The sequence below is a fragment of the Typopeltis vanoorti genome, chromosome 11 (genome assembly GCF_054136105.1).
Source record: "Typopeltis vanoorti isolate ZY-2024b chromosome 11, IOZ_Tvanoo_1.0, whole genome shotgun sequence".
NCBI classification, from domain to species: domain Eukaryota; kingdom Metazoa; phylum Arthropoda; class Arachnida; order Uropygi; family Thelyphonidae; genus Typopeltis; species Typopeltis vanoorti.
The window spans coordinates 78,368,931-78,388,370 of NC_143559.1; the positions used below are offsets into that span (position 1 = coordinate 78,368,931).

At 35.1% G+C, this 19,440-nt stretch overlaps 2 protein-coding genes across 5 annotated transcripts in view; one reads left to right on the forward strand and one right to left on the reverse strand.

The window, feature by feature from the left end:
• The window catches only part of eIF3c (eukaryotic translation initiation factor 3 subunit c), a 202,031-nt gene extending 188,711 nt beyond the window's left edge, over positions 1-13,320 (reverse strand). The window contains exons 1-2 of one of the 2 annotated variants that reach the window (XM_090400058.1): positions 13,219-13,320; positions 3,066-3,175 (exon numbers count right to left, since the gene is read on the reverse strand). In XM_090400058.1, the coding sequence (XP_090256184.1) occupies positions 3,066-3,157 (92 nt within the window). In that variant the 5' untranslated portion in view covers positions 3,158-3,175; positions 13,219-13,320. Of the gene's footprint in view, positions 1-3,065; positions 3,176-12,973; positions 13,100-13,218 lie in introns of those variants that run through there. The other variant, XM_090400059.1, reaches the window with a different exon arrangement.
• Positions 13,321-13,427: 107 nt separating this feature from the next.
• The window catches only part of LOC150101772 (phosphatidylinositol 4,5-bisphosphate 5-phosphatase A-like), a 163,109-nt gene continuing 157,096 nt past the window's right edge, over positions 13,428-19,440 (forward strand). The window contains exon 1 of one of the 3 annotated variants that reach the window (XM_090400500.1): positions 13,428-13,574. The gene's annotated coding sequence lies outside the window, so the exon portion shown is untranslated. Of the gene's footprint in view, positions 13,575-13,646; positions 13,729-19,440 lie in introns of those variants that run through there. The other 2 variants (XM_090400501.1, XM_090400503.1) reach the window with 2 other exon arrangements.

A 19,440-nucleotide genomic window follows, 5' to 3' on the forward strand; every position in this document is an offset into this window, starting at 1 on the left:
TTGCAACATGGGTTTCTGGTTTGTTCTCTGCCATAGTTCTTCGTTTGATATTTATTTTGGCCAATATATTCCCAGTATCATTCTTAAATGCTTGTTTAGGAAGACCTGGACATTGTTAACTACCTTTTTGTTTAACATCCACGTTTCTGATCCATAATTAGGATTGCCTTTACATTTGAGTTAAATATTCTCATTTTAGTTTTTATAGACAAATTCTTGTTTTTCCAAATACTTCTAAGTTGGCTGAAAGTTGAATAAGAAAGCTGTTTCCTTCTATTTATATCTTCAGTAGTTCCTCCTTTTATTGATACTATTGAACCAAGGTATATATAAATTGTTCTACTTCTTTAAGTGGTATTTCTTCTATTGTTATTTGTTTATTTGGCTTTGCATTTATTTTCATCAACATTGTTTTATTTTTATTTATCTTAAGATCAACTTTTTTGGCTGTTTCTACAAATGTTGTTGTTTTTTGTTCTATATGTTGGTGCTTCTGTGAAAGTAAGCAGATATCATCTGCAAAATCTAGATCGTGGAGTTGTTGTGAAGTAACCATTGTAATCCTGTATTTCCATGAGATACTTTTCTCATTACCTGGTCTAGTCTATGACAATTAAAAACGTAGTAGGGGAGAGTATACAACCTTGCCTTACTTCTGTCTTTGTTTTAAACCAAAGCTAAGCTTGATAAACATTATGGTGTGTCTGTACTTTCGATTAGAATGGTTTATAAGTGGTTTAGTAACTTTCGAAGTGGCCATATGAGCACAAGTGATGCTGAACATTCTGGACCCCCTGTTGAGGTCACTACTCCAGAAATTATTGAAAAAAACCATGATATTGTGATGAATGATAGAAGTGTGAAGGTGCATAAATTGCTAAGGCTGTGGGAATCTCAAATGACCACATACATAATATTTTACATGAACATTTAAATATGAGAAACTACTCGCAAGATGGGTACCGCGTTTGCTCACACTGGATCAAACGCATCAACGTGTGAATTGTTGCAAAACTGTTCGATTTACGGTACGAAATCCTTTTGCATCCCCCCCACCTACTCTCCAGATTTGGCTCCCTCGGACTACTATCTGTTTCCAAACATGAAAAAAATGGCTGCCAGGAAAGAGATTTTCATCAAACAATGAGGTGATTGCCAAAACAACTGCCTATTTTGAAGAGTTGGACAAATCATACGGACAGGATCAAAAAACTCGAGCATCGTTGGACTAAGTGTACAGACCTCAAAGGAGACTATGTTGAAAAAAAAAAAAAAATGTTTGTCCAAAAAAAAATTGTTTTCTTCATTTTTGCACAGACTTATCGAACAACCCTCGTAAGTGCACAGTCATAATATAGTTATTATCCTAAGCTATTTTCACAGCTCATAACATGAATTCAGCTTAGTGTAATTAAATGCTTGAAAATCTTATGTAATTATCATGCAAAGACAAGTCAAAGACTGGATCACACATGACTGAGTGCATCATGAAACACGAGTTTGGCTTGCGAGAGTAAAATCTTTTTTTTGTGGATACTAGATTTAATATGTATTTCTGGAGTCCTGCCTGTAAGTATGGAATTTAGTTCATTAATAAATCAATATTCTATTAATAGCTTCAACATGAAGATGACTTGATGTTAAATTGGTGTGAGACAAGGGCATACATTACTTCCACTGTTAATTCGTCATGTATACAATCATTATGAAGTGGCATTAGGCCTGTTATCAAAACTGACAATACTGAACTTAGCAAGTACTTTATTGTAACAATGAAAACATCAAATGCATCATGAATGGAGAACCCATGGATAAAACTTATCCAGCCAAATTTTTTAACTGTTTACTGTGTTTTCCACTACCCTGGGACTGTGGGGTAGTGGAAATTGTTCCACATGTACTTATCAATCCTGCTTATGAATATGTGCAGAAATAATAAAAACACCAGTTGCATCTGGAATGGAGAATGTATAGGACAAGTAAATCATTTCAACTATTTAAGCACAATTTTTAGTGCAGATTTTATATATAGTGAGCTAAATATGAAAATAATAAGCAAGGATAGTATAATGGAGTCTACCAAATCAACTTATATGGGATAAGTAAGAGAAATTAGTAAAAAAAAAAAAAATTTAAACTAGCTGTATACAAGAATGTGTTCAAACCAATTCTGAGAGCTAGATTAGAAATAAGACTTAATCAAGACCCGAGACCACGAGTTCTGAGAAAAATTAGGGACTCCACATTAAGTCCTTTAACTCCATGAAGATATAGGTAAAATAATATGGTTTTTGCTTAAGTAAAAACAGCAACAACCCATCTTGAGGTCTATTGCAGAAAAGGATTCCCAGTACTTCAAGTGAACTGTTATTGTTCTTTCTGTGCTGTGATGCATGCTATAACTATACCTCACAAAGTGACCCAAAGGTTAAACTCCAAGTAACCACTACTTGATGATCATATAGTGATTTCCTATTAGTGAACTGATTTTTATATTACAAAGTTGATAGGCTGTTTAGAAAAAATTTTGGTTTTAATTATAAATTAATAATTACACACTTTTTAGGTTTTAGCTCTTTCTTTATTATGCTTTTTGTTTTCATGCTCCTGATATCATTTTCAGTTCAGTTATTGGGGGGGGGGGGAGGTGTTAGTGATAGGTTTCTTCATGTGCTGGTCTCATTACAGGATTGGAAAAAGTGTTAAGGTGACAAAACAGTGAAGATTTTCCATATGATCATCATCATCATCATCATCCAGTGTGGCTTATGCTGATGTTATGTTGACACAAACTAGTCACAGAATTTTTTTGCTTTTTCCACTTCATTGTATTTATGTATTGCCAATTTTTTTTGATTTATCAAAATTTTGAACTGTTAATTTCATAAAAAAAATAAAGCACATATTTTATCGCATATAACACATATCCAGAATACTAGTGAAAAGGCATTGGTAAATAAGAGAAGATTTATGAATCATTACAGTAAATGACAGCTGCAAAATGGTTTATAAATAAATAAAAATAAATGCATATTGAATTTACTTTTCTATCAGAGAAAACTTACGAAGTTATAGCTGTTGCCTTTTGTGGTATTGGTTCTTCTTCAGACTGTGACGATTCACTTTCTGATTCTGATCCAGCAAAAAAACGGCTCATTGTGGTTGGTTTATTTCTCTGAAAAAAAAAAAATTTTTTTTTAAATAAAAAAAATAAATTTACATATATATACATAAATAAATTTACATATAAAATATCATATTTTTAAGAGCTATTATGCAATTCCGAAAGTTTTGCAGAAAATACACATTAAATTGAAAAATAATAATAATTGGAAATGTTCATAATATTTTTATGGGGGAGGGGAGGGAGCACATCCACAGCTCTAAACAAACCACCATCATCATCATCATCATCTTCCTTATACCCTCTTTTACCTTGCGGTGTCGAGGGTCCATTAATCATCGGACCTCACTCCGTTTACAGGATAAGGTGGTCAGCCTTATGCCCCGGTGTATCCTATGGCCTGTAGTGTTGAGTTCTCAAGGCCAGTTTGCCTGCTTTGCGGGATGAAAAACCCCAGAATAAACTGGGGAAAAAACCCTGCTGTCCACGCCCAAGACTGGCTAACTTGGCTATGGCTGAGGAAGATCCTTCAGCTCCTCGCGTCACCGACGGGAATCGAACCTAGGACACTCCTTCCCCAGGCATATGGTTGCGAAGCGCATAGCCACTAGGCTAACCGCGCAGACTCTAAACAAACCATTCTAGAAATATTCTTTTTTTCTTCTAAGTTTAGATCGTTGAATACTCATGGAATGGTCATAAATTTTAGCAATATCTGCCCTCACACTGGCAGAATAAGATAGTCTTATGTCTGCAGTCTGATAGGATTGTAAAAAAAATGCATGAATATATGCATATTTGTTGTACATGAATGATCACTTCACTAAGATCTATTATCAACCTAGTGTATGTAATAGAGTGCATAGGGCTACTATTACACTGGATGAAGAAATAGATATGCAAAATCTGTTGCATACCTGGAAAAGAATTCAGCAATAGAGACAGATAGGACATCAGCACATATACTAAAGGAATGTTCAGCTGAAACTAGACCCTTGACATCTATAATTTGAGTCTCAGCTCAAGAGATCCCATAGGAATGGAAAGAATGTATGATAATACCATTGCACAAGGGTAGGCAAAAAACTGGTGTGTCTGTCTACTCATCAATATCTCTAGAATGATTGGGAAGATTTTAGAGAAGTTGGGAAGAACTTGCACAAAGAAATGTGTTTACTGAAAGGTAGGTCATGTCTGAATAATTGCTCATATTTTATAATAATGTTAAGCAGAGTTGGATAAAGGGAACGGATACACCATGGCACTGTTGGCAATGGCATAGCTTGGGGGGGGGGGCGATCCGCCCCAGGTGGCACTTTGAACCTTACCCTATACATCATTTTGACTTTCTGTAGCACTTTTGGTGTGTATTGAGAGGGGCAGCAAAAGCTCTAGCTACACCACTGACTGTTGGACTTTGCTAAGACATTTGATAGGATATCACATGAAAGGCTGTTGCCTAAAGTGGAGAATACTGGTCAATAGTTTTATTCAAATCCAGTATTCTCCAGTTTATGATTTTATGGATGTGAATTTGCCAGATTTAAGTTGTTAAGTAGTGTACCCCAGGGATTAGTCCTTAGACCACTGTTGTTCCACTATATGTTAATGATAATGGGAAGAACCCAACAGAAGATTTTCAACTATTTTGCTGATGCTAAGACAAGCACAATAATCAAGGATGCTACTGATAAACAGCATTTACAGAATGATTTGAATAGGCAGGAAATATGGGTAAAAGATAATGGAAGTCAACTCAAATGTTAGTAAGTGTAAAGTTATGCACTTTTGAATGAGAACATATACAACAGCACATAATATTGATGAGATTGTGCTTGGAGAAACAGATGAGGCTGGAGATATTGGGCTCAAAGTTCACATAGCAAAAAATGCAAATATGACTAAAAGGATCACTGCATTATTGAAATGAACATGAACATAAGCAAAATAATTCATTTTGCCTCTTTATAAGACATTTACATGGCTGCACCTGTGGAAAGGCTGCAAAGAAGTTACAAAGATGATATTGGGATTAAGAGGACAGACAAAGTATGTGGACTGCACACACACACACACACACACACCAGCAAACAGGAGAAAGAGTGTTCATATGATGGAAGTCTATAAATTTCTGAAAGGATGTTAGAGGATATCAGTTGAAATTTTTTGTTACATGGAAGGTAGTGAGAGAACAAGGGGTCATCCATGGAAGTTAAGTTTGTGTGCAGTTAATAGAGAGAGAGAAAACTAGTTTTTTTTTCCTCAGAGGAGTGAGTGAGTGGAAAGGTTTGCCTATCAAAGCAGTGAATGCATTTAGTGGGAATGATGTATGACCTCCTTCAATGAGTCCTTGACTCCCTTGAGGTCTCTGATGCTAATAATAATTTACGTTCATGTTTTACAGGCAAAGAACATTTTGTGGAAAAATGACTGGTTGATTAGGAGATTATTGGTGCAAGGACAATAAAGGTGCATACTGCACCAAACATAAGGTTACAGCAGTAGTACACAAGGTAATAATAAACAATAATATGGAAATAAATTAGTAAATATCATGTTGGAGGCTTATAATGGATTGTATATAGCACTCGGAAAGGATTAAAACAGATTTTTAATACTTCCTATATTTTGTCTCAGTCACTGAGACATCTTCAGGGATTACAAAAAACTAATGCAACATATACACAAATACCACACAATACTAAGTTAACCACGTGGGTGACTCTAAAGTTCTATCTAGGTGGTGCGCCCTCTATGGGCGATTGTAGGTGGCCTAGAATGTAAGGTGGGATCTCTGATGATTAATGTTTCCCAATCTTCGGAAGTTTAATTCAACCATATTTATTTCGATTTGGTTGATTTCTGAGAGCTGCTGCAGATTCTAAAAATAATCTCTCTTTTTTGAATTTACTGTGGTGGCGCATGGTGGTTTTTTTCCAAGAGATCCTGTGGGTTGTATCCAAGACATGTTCAGCTAGGCCTGACTGACCATAGTCGTGGTTGCAGATGTATGACTTGTGTTCTTCTAAGCGGATCTACCTGTCTGTCCAAAGTATGCTAGTTTACAGGAACAGGGTACTTTATAAACTCCAGGCACTGAGAGAGTAGGGAGCTGATTTTTTGTAGAACAGATAAGGATAGCAAGTTTGCAGTGGGGCTTAAATGCTGTGTGAAGGTTGTACTTTTTTGAAGTCTTGGCTATTTTTTCTGATGTGCTACGAATGTAGGGTATGGTGATGGCATTTCTGAACTCTTTCTGAAGAGATGGCTGGGGAATGGGGGAGGAACTGATTATTTTTTTAATAATATAATTGCTGTAGCCATTGGAGAGGAATTTGTTGTGTATGTGGTTGAGTTCGGTTGAAAGGGCGGTTCTACTGGAACAAAGATTGTGGGCTCTCTCGGTTAGAGTTTTAATGATGCCATATTGTTGAGTGGGGTGGTGGTGGTGGTGGGAGAGTTTGTGAATTATCTGCCTGTGTGCGTAGGTTTTCTATAATACAGTGAAAAAAAAAAGTGCGCCATTAGGAAGGCGTGTAACTAAGGTGTCTAAGGAAGGGTAAACAATTGTTATTTTCCTTTTCCATCATCAACTGGATTCTTGGATGTAGGCTGTTGAAGTGACTGACGAAGGAGTCTAATGTGTCTGGGCAATAGGGTTCTCTATTTGGTTGGAGAACCCTATGGCCTTCCTCATAGCCCAGACACATTAGACTCCTTCCTCAGTCACCACAACAGCCTACATCCAAGAATCCAGTTTACGATGGAAAAGGAAAATAACAATAGTTAAGCAAAGCAGTATCTATTATAAATAGAATTTATAATCAAATGCGTTTGTATAAATTAATTCTTTTTAAAAAGTTAAAGCACCATACAATTTGTCTGAGGCTGATAAGGTCTGCCAGAGTATACATGGCTCAGACAGAACAATAAAAAATTCATTCCTTTCTTGAGTAAAGTGCTGGCACTCCGCAAGAATGTGACAAATATTGAGATATGTTTTGCATTATTCACATATGGGAGTTAATTAGCCCTCAGTAAATAAGAATGTGTAGGTTGGTTGTAACCTATGTGAAACCTAGCAAGATTTCTCTTCTGTTTCTACATTAACATGATGTAAATGCTTAATATCAGGCTTAAAATCTTGTGCAATTAATTTTTAGTGCTTCCTGCCATGACTGCCATTGGGTCATCAACTCTGATCTTATAACTGTCTTATACAGGATCACAACATCCTCTGGTTCAATACTCACCTTTTACATCAGATGCCAGTTAAGGTTTTAACTGGCATCTGGCATCAATGGAGTGCTGAGGGAATGATTGCCTATCCAATCCACTACCATAATTTGGGAGTCTCATCTTCATAAATGAAAATAGTGCACTTCTCTTCATCCCCCCCTAAAATATGATGTGCCATTCAATCATTTTATTTATGTAATTTTGGCTTCAACTCTCTGAAGACATATAGCTTAGTTCTGTAAATATTATTATCATTATTATTATTTATGGCATCTCCTTGGAATCCAGACTCATCGCATGAGACCAAATCAACCATCATACAAACAAATCATATCGTATCTCTCCTTGAATCCATCCACCATCAGGGAACTCACAACCACTTCTGTCAATTCATTCCACTCGCTCACCACTCTTCATGCAAAAAATCTGGTCCACACACCCCTACTAACCACACTCTTACACAACTTCCACAGATGGCTCTGGTTCTCTGACTATCTGTCATATATTGAAAAATTTCACTTGCATCATTTTATAAAACTCCTTTAATATCTTAAAAGTTTCTATCATGTCTCCTCTTTTTTTCACCTATCAGCTAACCTTTGTAACCTACAAACATTCAACCTATCCTCATAAGGAGTATTCCACAGATCTGTCACCATCTTGGTCACTCGTCTCTGAATCTTTTTGACCACATCTTAGTCCCGAAGAAACCCAGCTGACCAAATCTGGGCGCAAAATCAAGATGTGGCAGAATCATAGCCTTATAAAAAGGGATAATAACTTCCTTATAATTTACTTGTTAGATGTTTTTCAACATCCAGGTAATTCGTTGAGCTATTTTACCAACTTTTGCAACATACCCTCTGAACTTTAACTCTTTATCCACCATTATCCCCAAGTCCCTAGCCTCATCAATTTCCTGCAAACCAATATCATCAATATGATACACAATATACAACCTTTTCAACTAGAAGTGATTAACCTTAAGTTTCACAACATTAAATTGATAATCATTATCCTTTGCCCACAATGCCAATTTATTAAATCATCCTGCAGGATATCTACATCATCTTTATCAACTATTACTCTCCCCAGTTTTGCATTATCAGCAAACAACTGAATATCCCTCTGATCTTTCCCTATGTCATTGATATACAAATTAAAGAGTAGTGCCCTTAGTACCAAACCTGAGGTACTCCACTAGTCGCCATCATTCTCCTAGACTCCACTCCAGCATATACTACTCTCTGGTTTCTGTCCATTTTTTGTAATAGTTCTACCTGTGGTATTCTGTCAAATGCCTTGGCAAAGTCAAGCAGTATCATTGTGTAGCCATTACCTTTATCCAATTCTGTTGTCACCTTATTATAAAATGTGAATAAGTTACTAAGACCTACCCTTCACAAAGTCATGCTGCCCATTATAGAGTATCGCGACCCTTTCCACTCACTGTTGTATTTTACTTTTCAGCAACAACCACTCCCGATATATTAATTGGTCTGTAGTTTGCTACTTGTCTTGGGGTCACCTTTATGCAATTGTACTATCTTACACTCTTTCCACTCCCTTGGAACCTGCCAGAGCTGAGACTTAGATTGAATAACTTTTGTCAGATTATGCCAATTCTCTTGCACACTCACGTAGTGCGAGGGTGGTCTGAAAAGTTCTTGGCCTAACAATGAAAAATGAATTTATAATTTCAAAATTATTTTTATTTTTCAACATAATCTCCCTTAAGACTAATACATTTAGTCCAGCGATGCTCCAGTGCCATAATAGATGCCACTAATGCACCTTGCAACAAATTGTCAAAGCAGCTGGCTAACTCTCTGACTCCCCCCTCACTGGTCTTACCACTTCTTATGTAAAAAACTCTACCCACTTTAAAAATTTAATTGAAAATCTTACTTTAAATAATACAGACATATTGGTCAGCTTTGATATCATCTCATTGTTTACCCATCTTCTCCTAAATGACATCTTAACACTCTTAAAAAACGTTTTTCCTTCTGATATCTTAGAGCTCTTTTCCTCTGTCACCAATTCTGGTTATTTTTCTTGGAAGAACAAAATCTACAAACAGATAGAGAGAACTGCCATGCCCCCCCCCCAACACCTCTTGCCAATTTTTACATGGAAAATTTTGAAAAACGAGCCATACTCTTCCCCTCTAAAACCTTCTATCTGGCTAAGATATGTAGATGATGTGTTCTCTATTTGGCCTCATGGCCCAGACACTTTAGACTCCTTCCTCAGTCACCTCAATAGCCTACATCCAAGAATCCAGTTTCCGATGGAAAAGGAAAATAATAGTTTACCCTTCCTAGACACCTGAGTAACATGACAACCTTTCTTTCTCTGTATATAGAATATCAACTCATACAGGCAGATACATTCACAAACATTAGCACCATCATCACCCCTCTCAACAATATGGCATTATTAAAACTAACCAATAGAGCCCACAATCTTTGTTCCAGTGAAACTGCCCTTTCAACCGAACTCAAACACATACACTTTCTAATGGCTACAGTGATTACAGAATTAAAATAAATCAATTCTTTCCCAATTCCCTGACCATCTCTTCAGAAGAACTTCAGAAATGCCATCACCATACCTTACATCCGTGACACATCAGAAAAAATAGCCAAATCATTAAAAAAGTTACTACCCTTATCCGTTCCACCAAAGATCAACTCCCTCCTCTCTCAGTGCCTGGAGTATATAGAGTACCTTTGTTCCTGTAAGCTGGCTTACTTCGAACAGACAGGCAGATCAGCCATCCGATTAGAAGAACACGAGTCATACATCTGCAATCACGATTATGGTCAATCTGGCCTTTTTGATGTCGAAAGTTTATTTTTCACTTGGTTAGAGTATAATAAATTTAGTTTAATCCTTTATCCAAGTGTGAGCAAACAATGTTTGTGCCTGAAAGTATCTTCAGGACTGGGGTAAGGTGGTACAACACCAGGGCAACTCCTTGCAAAGTATCTCAGTATCTCCTATAATGCAAAGCACATCTCCTTGCGGATATGTCTAATGTTATGCATTAAGGGAAGGGCCACTACTCAGACTAGTTTCCACCTTTATTGAGGTCTCTTCAGTGGGAGCCAGGCCCTAGTGGAGATACCAGGCAGAAGCATTAGCAGGTCATCTCTACCTATAGGAGTTGCCAAATGGTGTGCCACCCTTTTTTAATAAATTACTCTGGATTTAGAGAAAGATGTTGAAAGTTTATTTTTCACTTGGGTAGAGTATAATAAATTTAGTTTAATCCTTTATCCAAGTGTGAGCAAACAAAGTTTGCCCCTGAACGTATCTTCAGGACTGGGGTAAGGTGGTACAAGGGAAGGGTAGTGGCCCTTCCCTTAATGCATAACATTAGACATATCCGCAAGGAGATGTGTTTTGCATTATAGGAGATACTGAGATAGGAGTGTTGGTAGCTTGCTCCACCTTTGCAAGGAGTTGCGCCCTGGTGTTTTACCACCTTACCCCAGTCCTGAAGATACTTTCAGGCGCAAACTTTGTTTGCTCACACTTGGATAAAGGATTAAACTAAATTTATTATTACAATCTGGCCTTGCAGACCATGTTTTGGATATATTCCACAGGATCTCCTGGAAAAAAAACCACCGTAGTAAATTCAAAAAAGAAAAACTGTTTTTTGAATCTGCATCTGCACTAAACAAATACAGTTGCATAAAACTTTCCAAAATTTGGGAAACATTAATTATCAGAGATCCCGCTTTACATCCTAGGTCACCTGCATATGCCCATAGAGGGTGCACCACCTAGATAGGACTTTAGTTTCACTCACTTGTTTTACTTATCATTGTATTGTATTTGTGTGTGTTGTTACAAAAAGTTATTTGTAATCCCTGAAAATGTCTCTGTGACTGAGACAAAATATTGGAAGCATTAAAATTAGTTTAATCCGTTCTCGGTGCTGATAATATTCCATTAAACCTCCAACATGAATTTTCCTACTCATATGACAACCCTTCAACATCTACCATGATGTCCTAAACAATGATTTGATTTCGACACCATTGTGAGGTGGTGATAACCCAACTACCTTTAACAGTTCTAAGACATCATTTTGTCTGCTTTTCTTTCTTACAAAACAAAGACTTCATTCTTCTTACCTTTCCTTTGATAGCAGTTAGCTCAAGCTGACACTTAACTCTAAACTTCCCTAGCATAAGCACATCATATTTAGTTTCCTTAGCCTCCAAAAAAAAATTTTTTTTTGACTTAAGTGGCTACTTTTCACCTATCTAGCTACCAATCCTGAATAAATCCTAAATCTGTCTGACCTTAAAATATTGCTCGAACATTTGGAATAGTGCACCAAAAATCTTACTAGAAATTCTTAATGCCATCCAAATGCTTTGCCAGCCTGGTTGGTCAAGCAGTTAGCAAATCTGCTCTCCAACAGGCTACAGATTCAAATTCCACTATGGGCATGGATGTTTGTGATTTTCTTCATCACCCAGCATGAGACCACTGCCCCACTTATTGGAGGCTTGAAAGAGTTCCATGTTTGGTCTCTAGGACAGGGTTTCCAGCCTGTATATAAAAAAAACAAAACAAAAAAATCTTAACCCACTGACAGTGCAAATGTACTATATAAATAAACCTTTAATAAACCATAAGGTATAAATGGATGGCAGTTTAGTTAATAAACGACTCCCTCCCCCATACACCCAGTAGTCTCAGATGGTTTGTTTTTATTGTCTTTACTGGTTATACTTCCATGGCAACTGTTCCACTGAACTTCATCCAGCATTTTTTCCCTTCCCCCATTTCTCCTGGGTCTGCAATAAGCTTTCCCAAAAGACTACAAACTCCAGCTCTCCTAAAAAGAGAACTAACAGATTCCTCTCTCAACTCCTACTTAAACGCCATCAATGGCAACTGATTATATATCAAATAGGTCCTATAATCTATCATGTGTGGGAATGATTAAAAAGTGTAAAGGATAAACTATTTTACAAAAAGAAGTGGTGAATGCGTGGATAATTTGGCAGAACATGTTGTGAATGAGTAAAGATATGGTATCCATTGTTGATTTTTCATTATACCTGAAAATTGCCGTGGATTGTACAGAAACACACATCACAATGTAACGAATGCAAGCAGCACACAGGATATAAATAAAACCACTACCATAACACGTTTATAGTATTTCCGAAATGATTAATTCAAAAACTAGTAATGAATCCCAATTTTATTGAGTTGCGCTGTTACCACTAAAAGGTAAGAAATTGCATATGCTAATTTTGAAATTTCAGGTGGAATGAAGAATCGCCAAGCTTAGTCTAATACGTTTGTAACAAACACCTCTCTAAACACCGTAGGAAAATATTACTGGCAGAGTATGGAATGTGATTTTTAGGAAATTCGCCAATTATTATTTTTTTCTTCTAGGCACTGTATAAGAAGTAAATCACCATACCACTCAAGGACAGGTCCTATAAACTCCATTACTAATAATATTATATCATAGCGGTTACTGACTTACCGCTTGTGAACACGTGTATAAACTGTTAAGCCTAACAGACGATTCAATATTGATCTTTTGCTAACAATAAAGAAACTTACTTGTCCTCTACAAAATTACTTATGAGATTTCCGTTAACATAAAAAATTGCAATGAAGATGGTTATTTTTAGATAGGAAAAAATAATATTCTCCAAATATTAAAATTAACTATTAGATCGTTTGTTTGCTATGTCAGTATGCAGTCCGTATATAGCTCAATTATTTTGATAGCAAAATTCTTGTTATTAATGCGGTATCCACAATAAAAAAAAATGAATCGTTATTGAAAAAACATTAAGGCTTACCGGAATAAACAAACGTAATCAGAGTTCAGATATTTATACTAATATGAACAGCACTACGCCGTTTTCCGTTAACATCAATAACCTTTCTATAGAGGCGCTCTGATCGCACGTATTTTCCAGTTTTATTTGTTTATTTATTTATTTATTTTTTATAGAGAATTTGTTACTGTTTCTTCAAGACATTAGTAAGGAAAACAAGATAAACTTCCTTAAGCCATTTTATAATGGGGAAAAGAAGTGGCTTGAATAACTAAAACCTTACAGCTTCTGTTGATTTCTTATGGATGAAATGTATTAAGATCATGTTCAGATGTCCATCTACCAGCTAATAATCGTTTAGATTCTGAGAAAAATAGGTAAAGTCTTCTATTCTTACTGTAAAGTGTTGTTGTATGGACGGTGTGCCTTTTTTGTTATAGTGGGAAAAATTTTATAAGACCAAGTTTAAGAAATCATGAAAAAATATGGATCAAATCAGTGGACTAAATAGGTATTTTACTTTTCATCTCCGTAAGTGTCATGTAAGAGAAGATATTTTCTCTTTTGCTAACACCTGTATTAGTAATGAGAAATCGAGTGAATGTTAAAAAAAAAAAAAGATTTCCTATGTTCGGCTAGTGTTTTCCTCTAGGCCGCTTTGTATAGTATACTAATTAAAAATATAGAAGTAAAGTTTTTTTTTGTCCAGCTGTAACAAATATACTGACTGTGGCTTAAAAATATTAACATAATTGCAGATATTTATTCCGCTGTACTTTGCACCACTTAATGCTTCAAACAAATTTGGTTTAATGAAATGCATAATGAGATAGTCAGGGTTTAATGGAATGCTGTTCTTCATGGTTATTTAAATATTTATTTTTCTTTTTACTTATTTATTTTAATAAATAAGTAAATTTATTAAAATAAATTTACTTATTTACAGCTAGTAAAAAAAAAAAACACCAATTGGTTGAGTAAAGCAGGTGTGTTGAAAATAAAAAAAATAATTACCTTTATTAATTCACTATTTTCTTCACATGGCAATATAAATTATTCCACTGATTTGATTCCCTAGAGTCATTATAGAAAATATTTGTATATATCTATATCTATATATATGTATATGAATACTATTATTAACTCGGGGTTGGGATATGTTCATTTTTAATATAAACTGACTATAAACCCGAGAATTATAACAAATTGAGATTTATTTGCAAACGCAACATGTTTCTTAACGCCTGATGAAGTCAATCTCGACGAAACATGTTGCGTTTGCAAATAAATCTCAATTTGTTATAATTCTCGGGTTTATAGTCAGTTTATATTAAAAATGAATATATATATATATATATATATATATATACTAGGGGGAGGCTTCGCTCCCCTAGCGCCTACTGCGCCCAACCCCAGAGTTCCGGGCCGCTAAGCTGGTAAGACAAAAAAACGTGACATAAAAACGTTTCAAATTTCGTCTTATCGTTATATATATATATATATATATATATATATATATATATATATACTCATGCATATATACACACAAAAAAAATATGCTATCTTTCTAATGTGTCCTTAATCTGTAAATCTCTGCCAGGTATTAATACTAAAACCCATGCTTCTACCACATTTTGGCAGTATCTCTTCAGATCTTCAAAGAGAGTAAGAAACTTGCCATTTCTATAAATTAAAGAAAAAACCAAGAAATTATATTCTTGGTTTAATTCTTTATCCAAGTGTAAGCAAACAAAGTTTGCACCTGAAGTATTTTCAGGACTGGAGAAACTTGTACATAGAAGCCAATGACTTCAGTTGCCTTAGTGTCCCATAATACAATGCACATAGCCTTGCAAACATGTATAATGCTATGCATTATGGGAAGGATCACTACCCAGACCGGTTTTGACCTTTATTGAGGTCTCATCAGCGGGAGCCAGACCCAGAGGTGATACTAAAGTTGAAGTAATGCAGAAGTTATATTTTCATATAAGAGTAGCCGAAAGGTATCACACCTTATTATTAAAATACTCTGGATTTGAGATAGTCATTTCCATTGCCAAATTGAAATTGCCATTTCTGTACTCTGCTATATTCAATATCCTGCTAATGCAGCACTTGTACCACCAACAATGAGCTGGTCTACATTTTCATCTGTCCATAAATGCAAGCTGTTGCAAAGCATTGTAAACATACTACCAATAGATCAAACAGAATTTGCTCTTCAAAATAATAAATTTTGAAAAGCATAGCAGTATGCAGAGCACCATAACCTTTGTCTAAGATTCTTTGCTAACATGACATGCCACAGAGCATTTATGTTAATAAATTATGGAATAAAGCCACCATTAAAGAGATAAAATAAATACACACAACAGTTTTTAAACAAAAAGTAGACATCTTCAGCTACAAAGTGAGTTATCATTCTGTGACTTTTATATATACAACCAGTTCTGACAATCTTGTCATAAGTTGAAAAGATTAAAAGTTGGAAATCAATACATGAACCATAAGAATATGTTAATAATTGACTTGCATGAAGGGTAGGTCTATTTTTGTTATGTAGTGTTATATTATTTTTAACTACTTTTACTCTTTTGTTTAGAGTGAAATAATACACTTAGAAATAATTATAACATAAAATTATTGTGTATATACTGCACTGTGATAATTAATGAAACATGAATGTACATTGCTTTGTCCACACTTGCCAGAAGGGGAGAAAAAAAAAAAGCTGGAAACACGTGGAGCAAGAATAATTTTTCAAAGCTGCTGCTTTATTAGTTGAGTAAGTCATCAGAGAAGGTAGAAGAAGCTTGGTCATCAACAACGACAAACTTTTGAAATTCAGGAATTATAACAAAGTATTCTGATGATAGTTCGCCATATACATAATTTGAGTTAATTGGTTTAGGCTCATCTTCAGGGGGTTTGGTGACAGCAGAAGTAGGGTTCTTCAGAAATATATACATTATGTCCAACTTAATTTCCAAATTTCACTCTAGAAACTCATGTTGATACAAATGTGAGTATCCAACATCTGAGCATCCATATCAGATTCCCTGTAGAAGCATTGCAGCTTGCATCATTCTGCTTACTTTACTAAACCTCTACATGTTGGAATCTGTTTCCTCAAATAGCGGAATTACCTTCTTAACAGAGGTACATGCCTCTGCCAATTTTTTCATTTTAAACTTTTTTGGGGACTCAGCTTCTCATTCTTTTCCTTTTTTTTACTTTTCTTTTGTAACATTATAAGGTCTGTCTTCATTTGAGAGCTCTTCTTCTTCCACACCCCTCATTTAACTTCTCTACTTCATTGTCAACTTCTTTAACTAGCAGCATTATCTTTTCAACCAATCTCTTATTAGGCTTTGTCTTTATTGAATCCTGTGAATGTATCAATATATATTTTCAGCAGTTGCTTCCAAACACTATTCACACTTACTCTCACTTTACTCTATACTGTGTCTACATTCTGTGTACAATGCAAAATATTGTATTCCTTCCCAAAGTCTCTAAGGGTTTCTCACTCTCAGTACAGGCAATAGCCTGTGCAAAAGTATTTCTTAATGCCTCAAGGTAACAATAACATGCTGGTCCATGTGTTACAGGAGTGAGGTGGTACATGCCATGTGAGTACGAGCGGTTCATAAATTGCATACATCATAATTCGAGGATTGACTCTCTCTCTCTCTCTCTCTCTCTCTCTCTCTCTCTCTCTCTATATATATATATATATATATATATATATATATATGTGTATAAACTTCTCCATATATATATATATATATATATATATATATATATGGATTTCTATATTTCTTCTATAATCTACCCTTTCCCCTTCAATATACCCTATTCCTCCTATGGGTTTAAATTCGGAAGAAGGCGGGTTCAGAAGCCGTAAGGTAGCAGCCCTACCACTGAACTATTCCATTGTCAGGCTAGTCCCCTGACATGGAGAACATAACCATACTTGTAAGCTGACAGAAAAAGATAATCGGATTGAATCTATGGGAAACGACCCTGGAATGGAAAAGGGAAAATGAAAATGGAAACGGCAAAATATAATACACATAGCAAACTGGAATGTAAGAGGAATAGCATATAAAGAAATAGAATTAGACCAGTTATTAAATGAAAGAAATTTTAAAATAGCAGTAATCACTGAAACAAAAAAGAAATTAAAAGGAACTATGAGAACTGAAAATTTTAATGTGATATACAGTGGAGTCGACAGAGACCAAAGAGCACAAGCAGGAGTCATGATTTGGATTCATAACTCCCTTTCAAAACAGTTAAAACATTATAAATTATGGAATGAAAGAATAATAGAAGCTAGAATAAAAATAGATAGAGGCTATTTAACAATAATTGGTTTATATGCCCCAGAAGAAGTAAGAGAGCAGGATAATATTGATTTTTATAATCAGCTACAAAACATATATAATAAAATAAATAAAAATGATTACATAATTTTAGCAGGAGACTTAAATGCAAGAATTGGAAACACGAAAATTAATAATAATATAGGAATACATGGAGAACACGCTCTAAACAGAAATGGTAAAAAATTGATTGACTTTGTAGTTTATAATAACCTAAAAATAATGAATTCCTTCTATAAACATAAAGACATACATAAATATACTTGAGCAGCAAGAGGATGGAAATCAATATTAATTACTTCATATTAAATGAAAAGACATCAAAATTTTCACTAGATGTTAGAGTTCACAGAGGATATGCAATAAGCAGTGACCACTTCCTTGTTAAAATAAAATTAAGATTACCACCTAAATGGCTACAAGTAACAAGAACAGAAAGAAAAATTGAAACATTTGTTTATAAAACTAGACTATTGAATGACACAAATGTACAATGGCTATATGAACAAAGAATTAACCAATATCTAGATAAAATAAAACAAAATGAAGAAATAGAAATAGAATGGCTTAATATAAAAACAATGCTAAATGCAGCAGGTTTTTGGGTTAGGGTTATTTAAGTAATTACAGACAAAGCAGTTAAGGCTATAAGGGCAGTATATTACATCTCTTAATTGTGTATGTTCTTCTGGAAGATATGTTTGCAGGAGAAAAACCAGAGTTTCTGGGAGGAACAAACATTGTTATACTGGCTAATTTACCTTCACCTGAAAAGGCTGTTATAAAAAGGTCCTTTATGTCCCTGACAGGATTTGAACCTATTTACATTTGAAGGGCACCATCATTACTGACAGATTCCTGGGGATAAATAACTACTTTAGATAGCATGTAAAAAAGAATAGGAGGAACAGTAGTTTGTTTTGGATTTGATTATAACTGAATGAAATGTTGTCTTTACCCCCCCCCCCCAGTCAGTGAGAGTGAACCTTTGAGTGGTGAGTAGACACACAGCAGTCTCTCATTAGGAAAGGGTTTAAGTGGAATTACAAGGCAAGTGATTATAATAGACTTTGAAATGGACTTGAGGTAATATAATGGATGAGATAGAAGTCAGTAGTTGGAAAATTGTGTATCTCCAGCAAGAAAGATAAAAAGATATGGGGTAAAATACAAAAAATCAGGTGAAATATTAAAAAAAAATGTCTTTTATTCCCTTATATGGAGTAGGCAAGGCCATTTTAGCCTGTCTGGAGCCAAATGTAAATCTGGCCAGAGATCGATTAACTCCAGAACCGGTCAGAAAAAGGCTTACAAAAAGTTCTTCTAGTTGGTGACTAGAATTAAACTCATGATGCTCTTTCATTGGGCAGTTTAGTGCTTAGGAGTGCAAACGCCACTTCCACTGAACTACACAGGATCCTTGGAGTGAAATATATAACAATAAATTGAACAGGAATGGCAGATGGAAAAAAAAAAGTATAAAGGTATAAAGACAGAAGCAATTACATGATTAATATAGGGCTCAGACTATGAAAGTAATCAGTAAATAATAATTGGATTACCAGAGAGTGTTGAGTGCATAGTCAGTGAGTGAATTGGTATGGTATAGTAGATAATGTAGCCATTAATTGTGAATGACCTAGTGATGTGTCTTGATTCCATGGAGGGCAAGTTTTAATAATTACATTATCAGACTTAATAAATTCTTATTAAGCAATATTAAGACTTGTTATTTGTGATGGTGGTTGTGTTAGTGAATTTGGGCTACTAATGTACTAAAGGGCTGTTTATGTGCAATATATAGTCTCTTGCAGTCAAGTCATCCCCATCCACAAATGGTACTCTGGCGAGC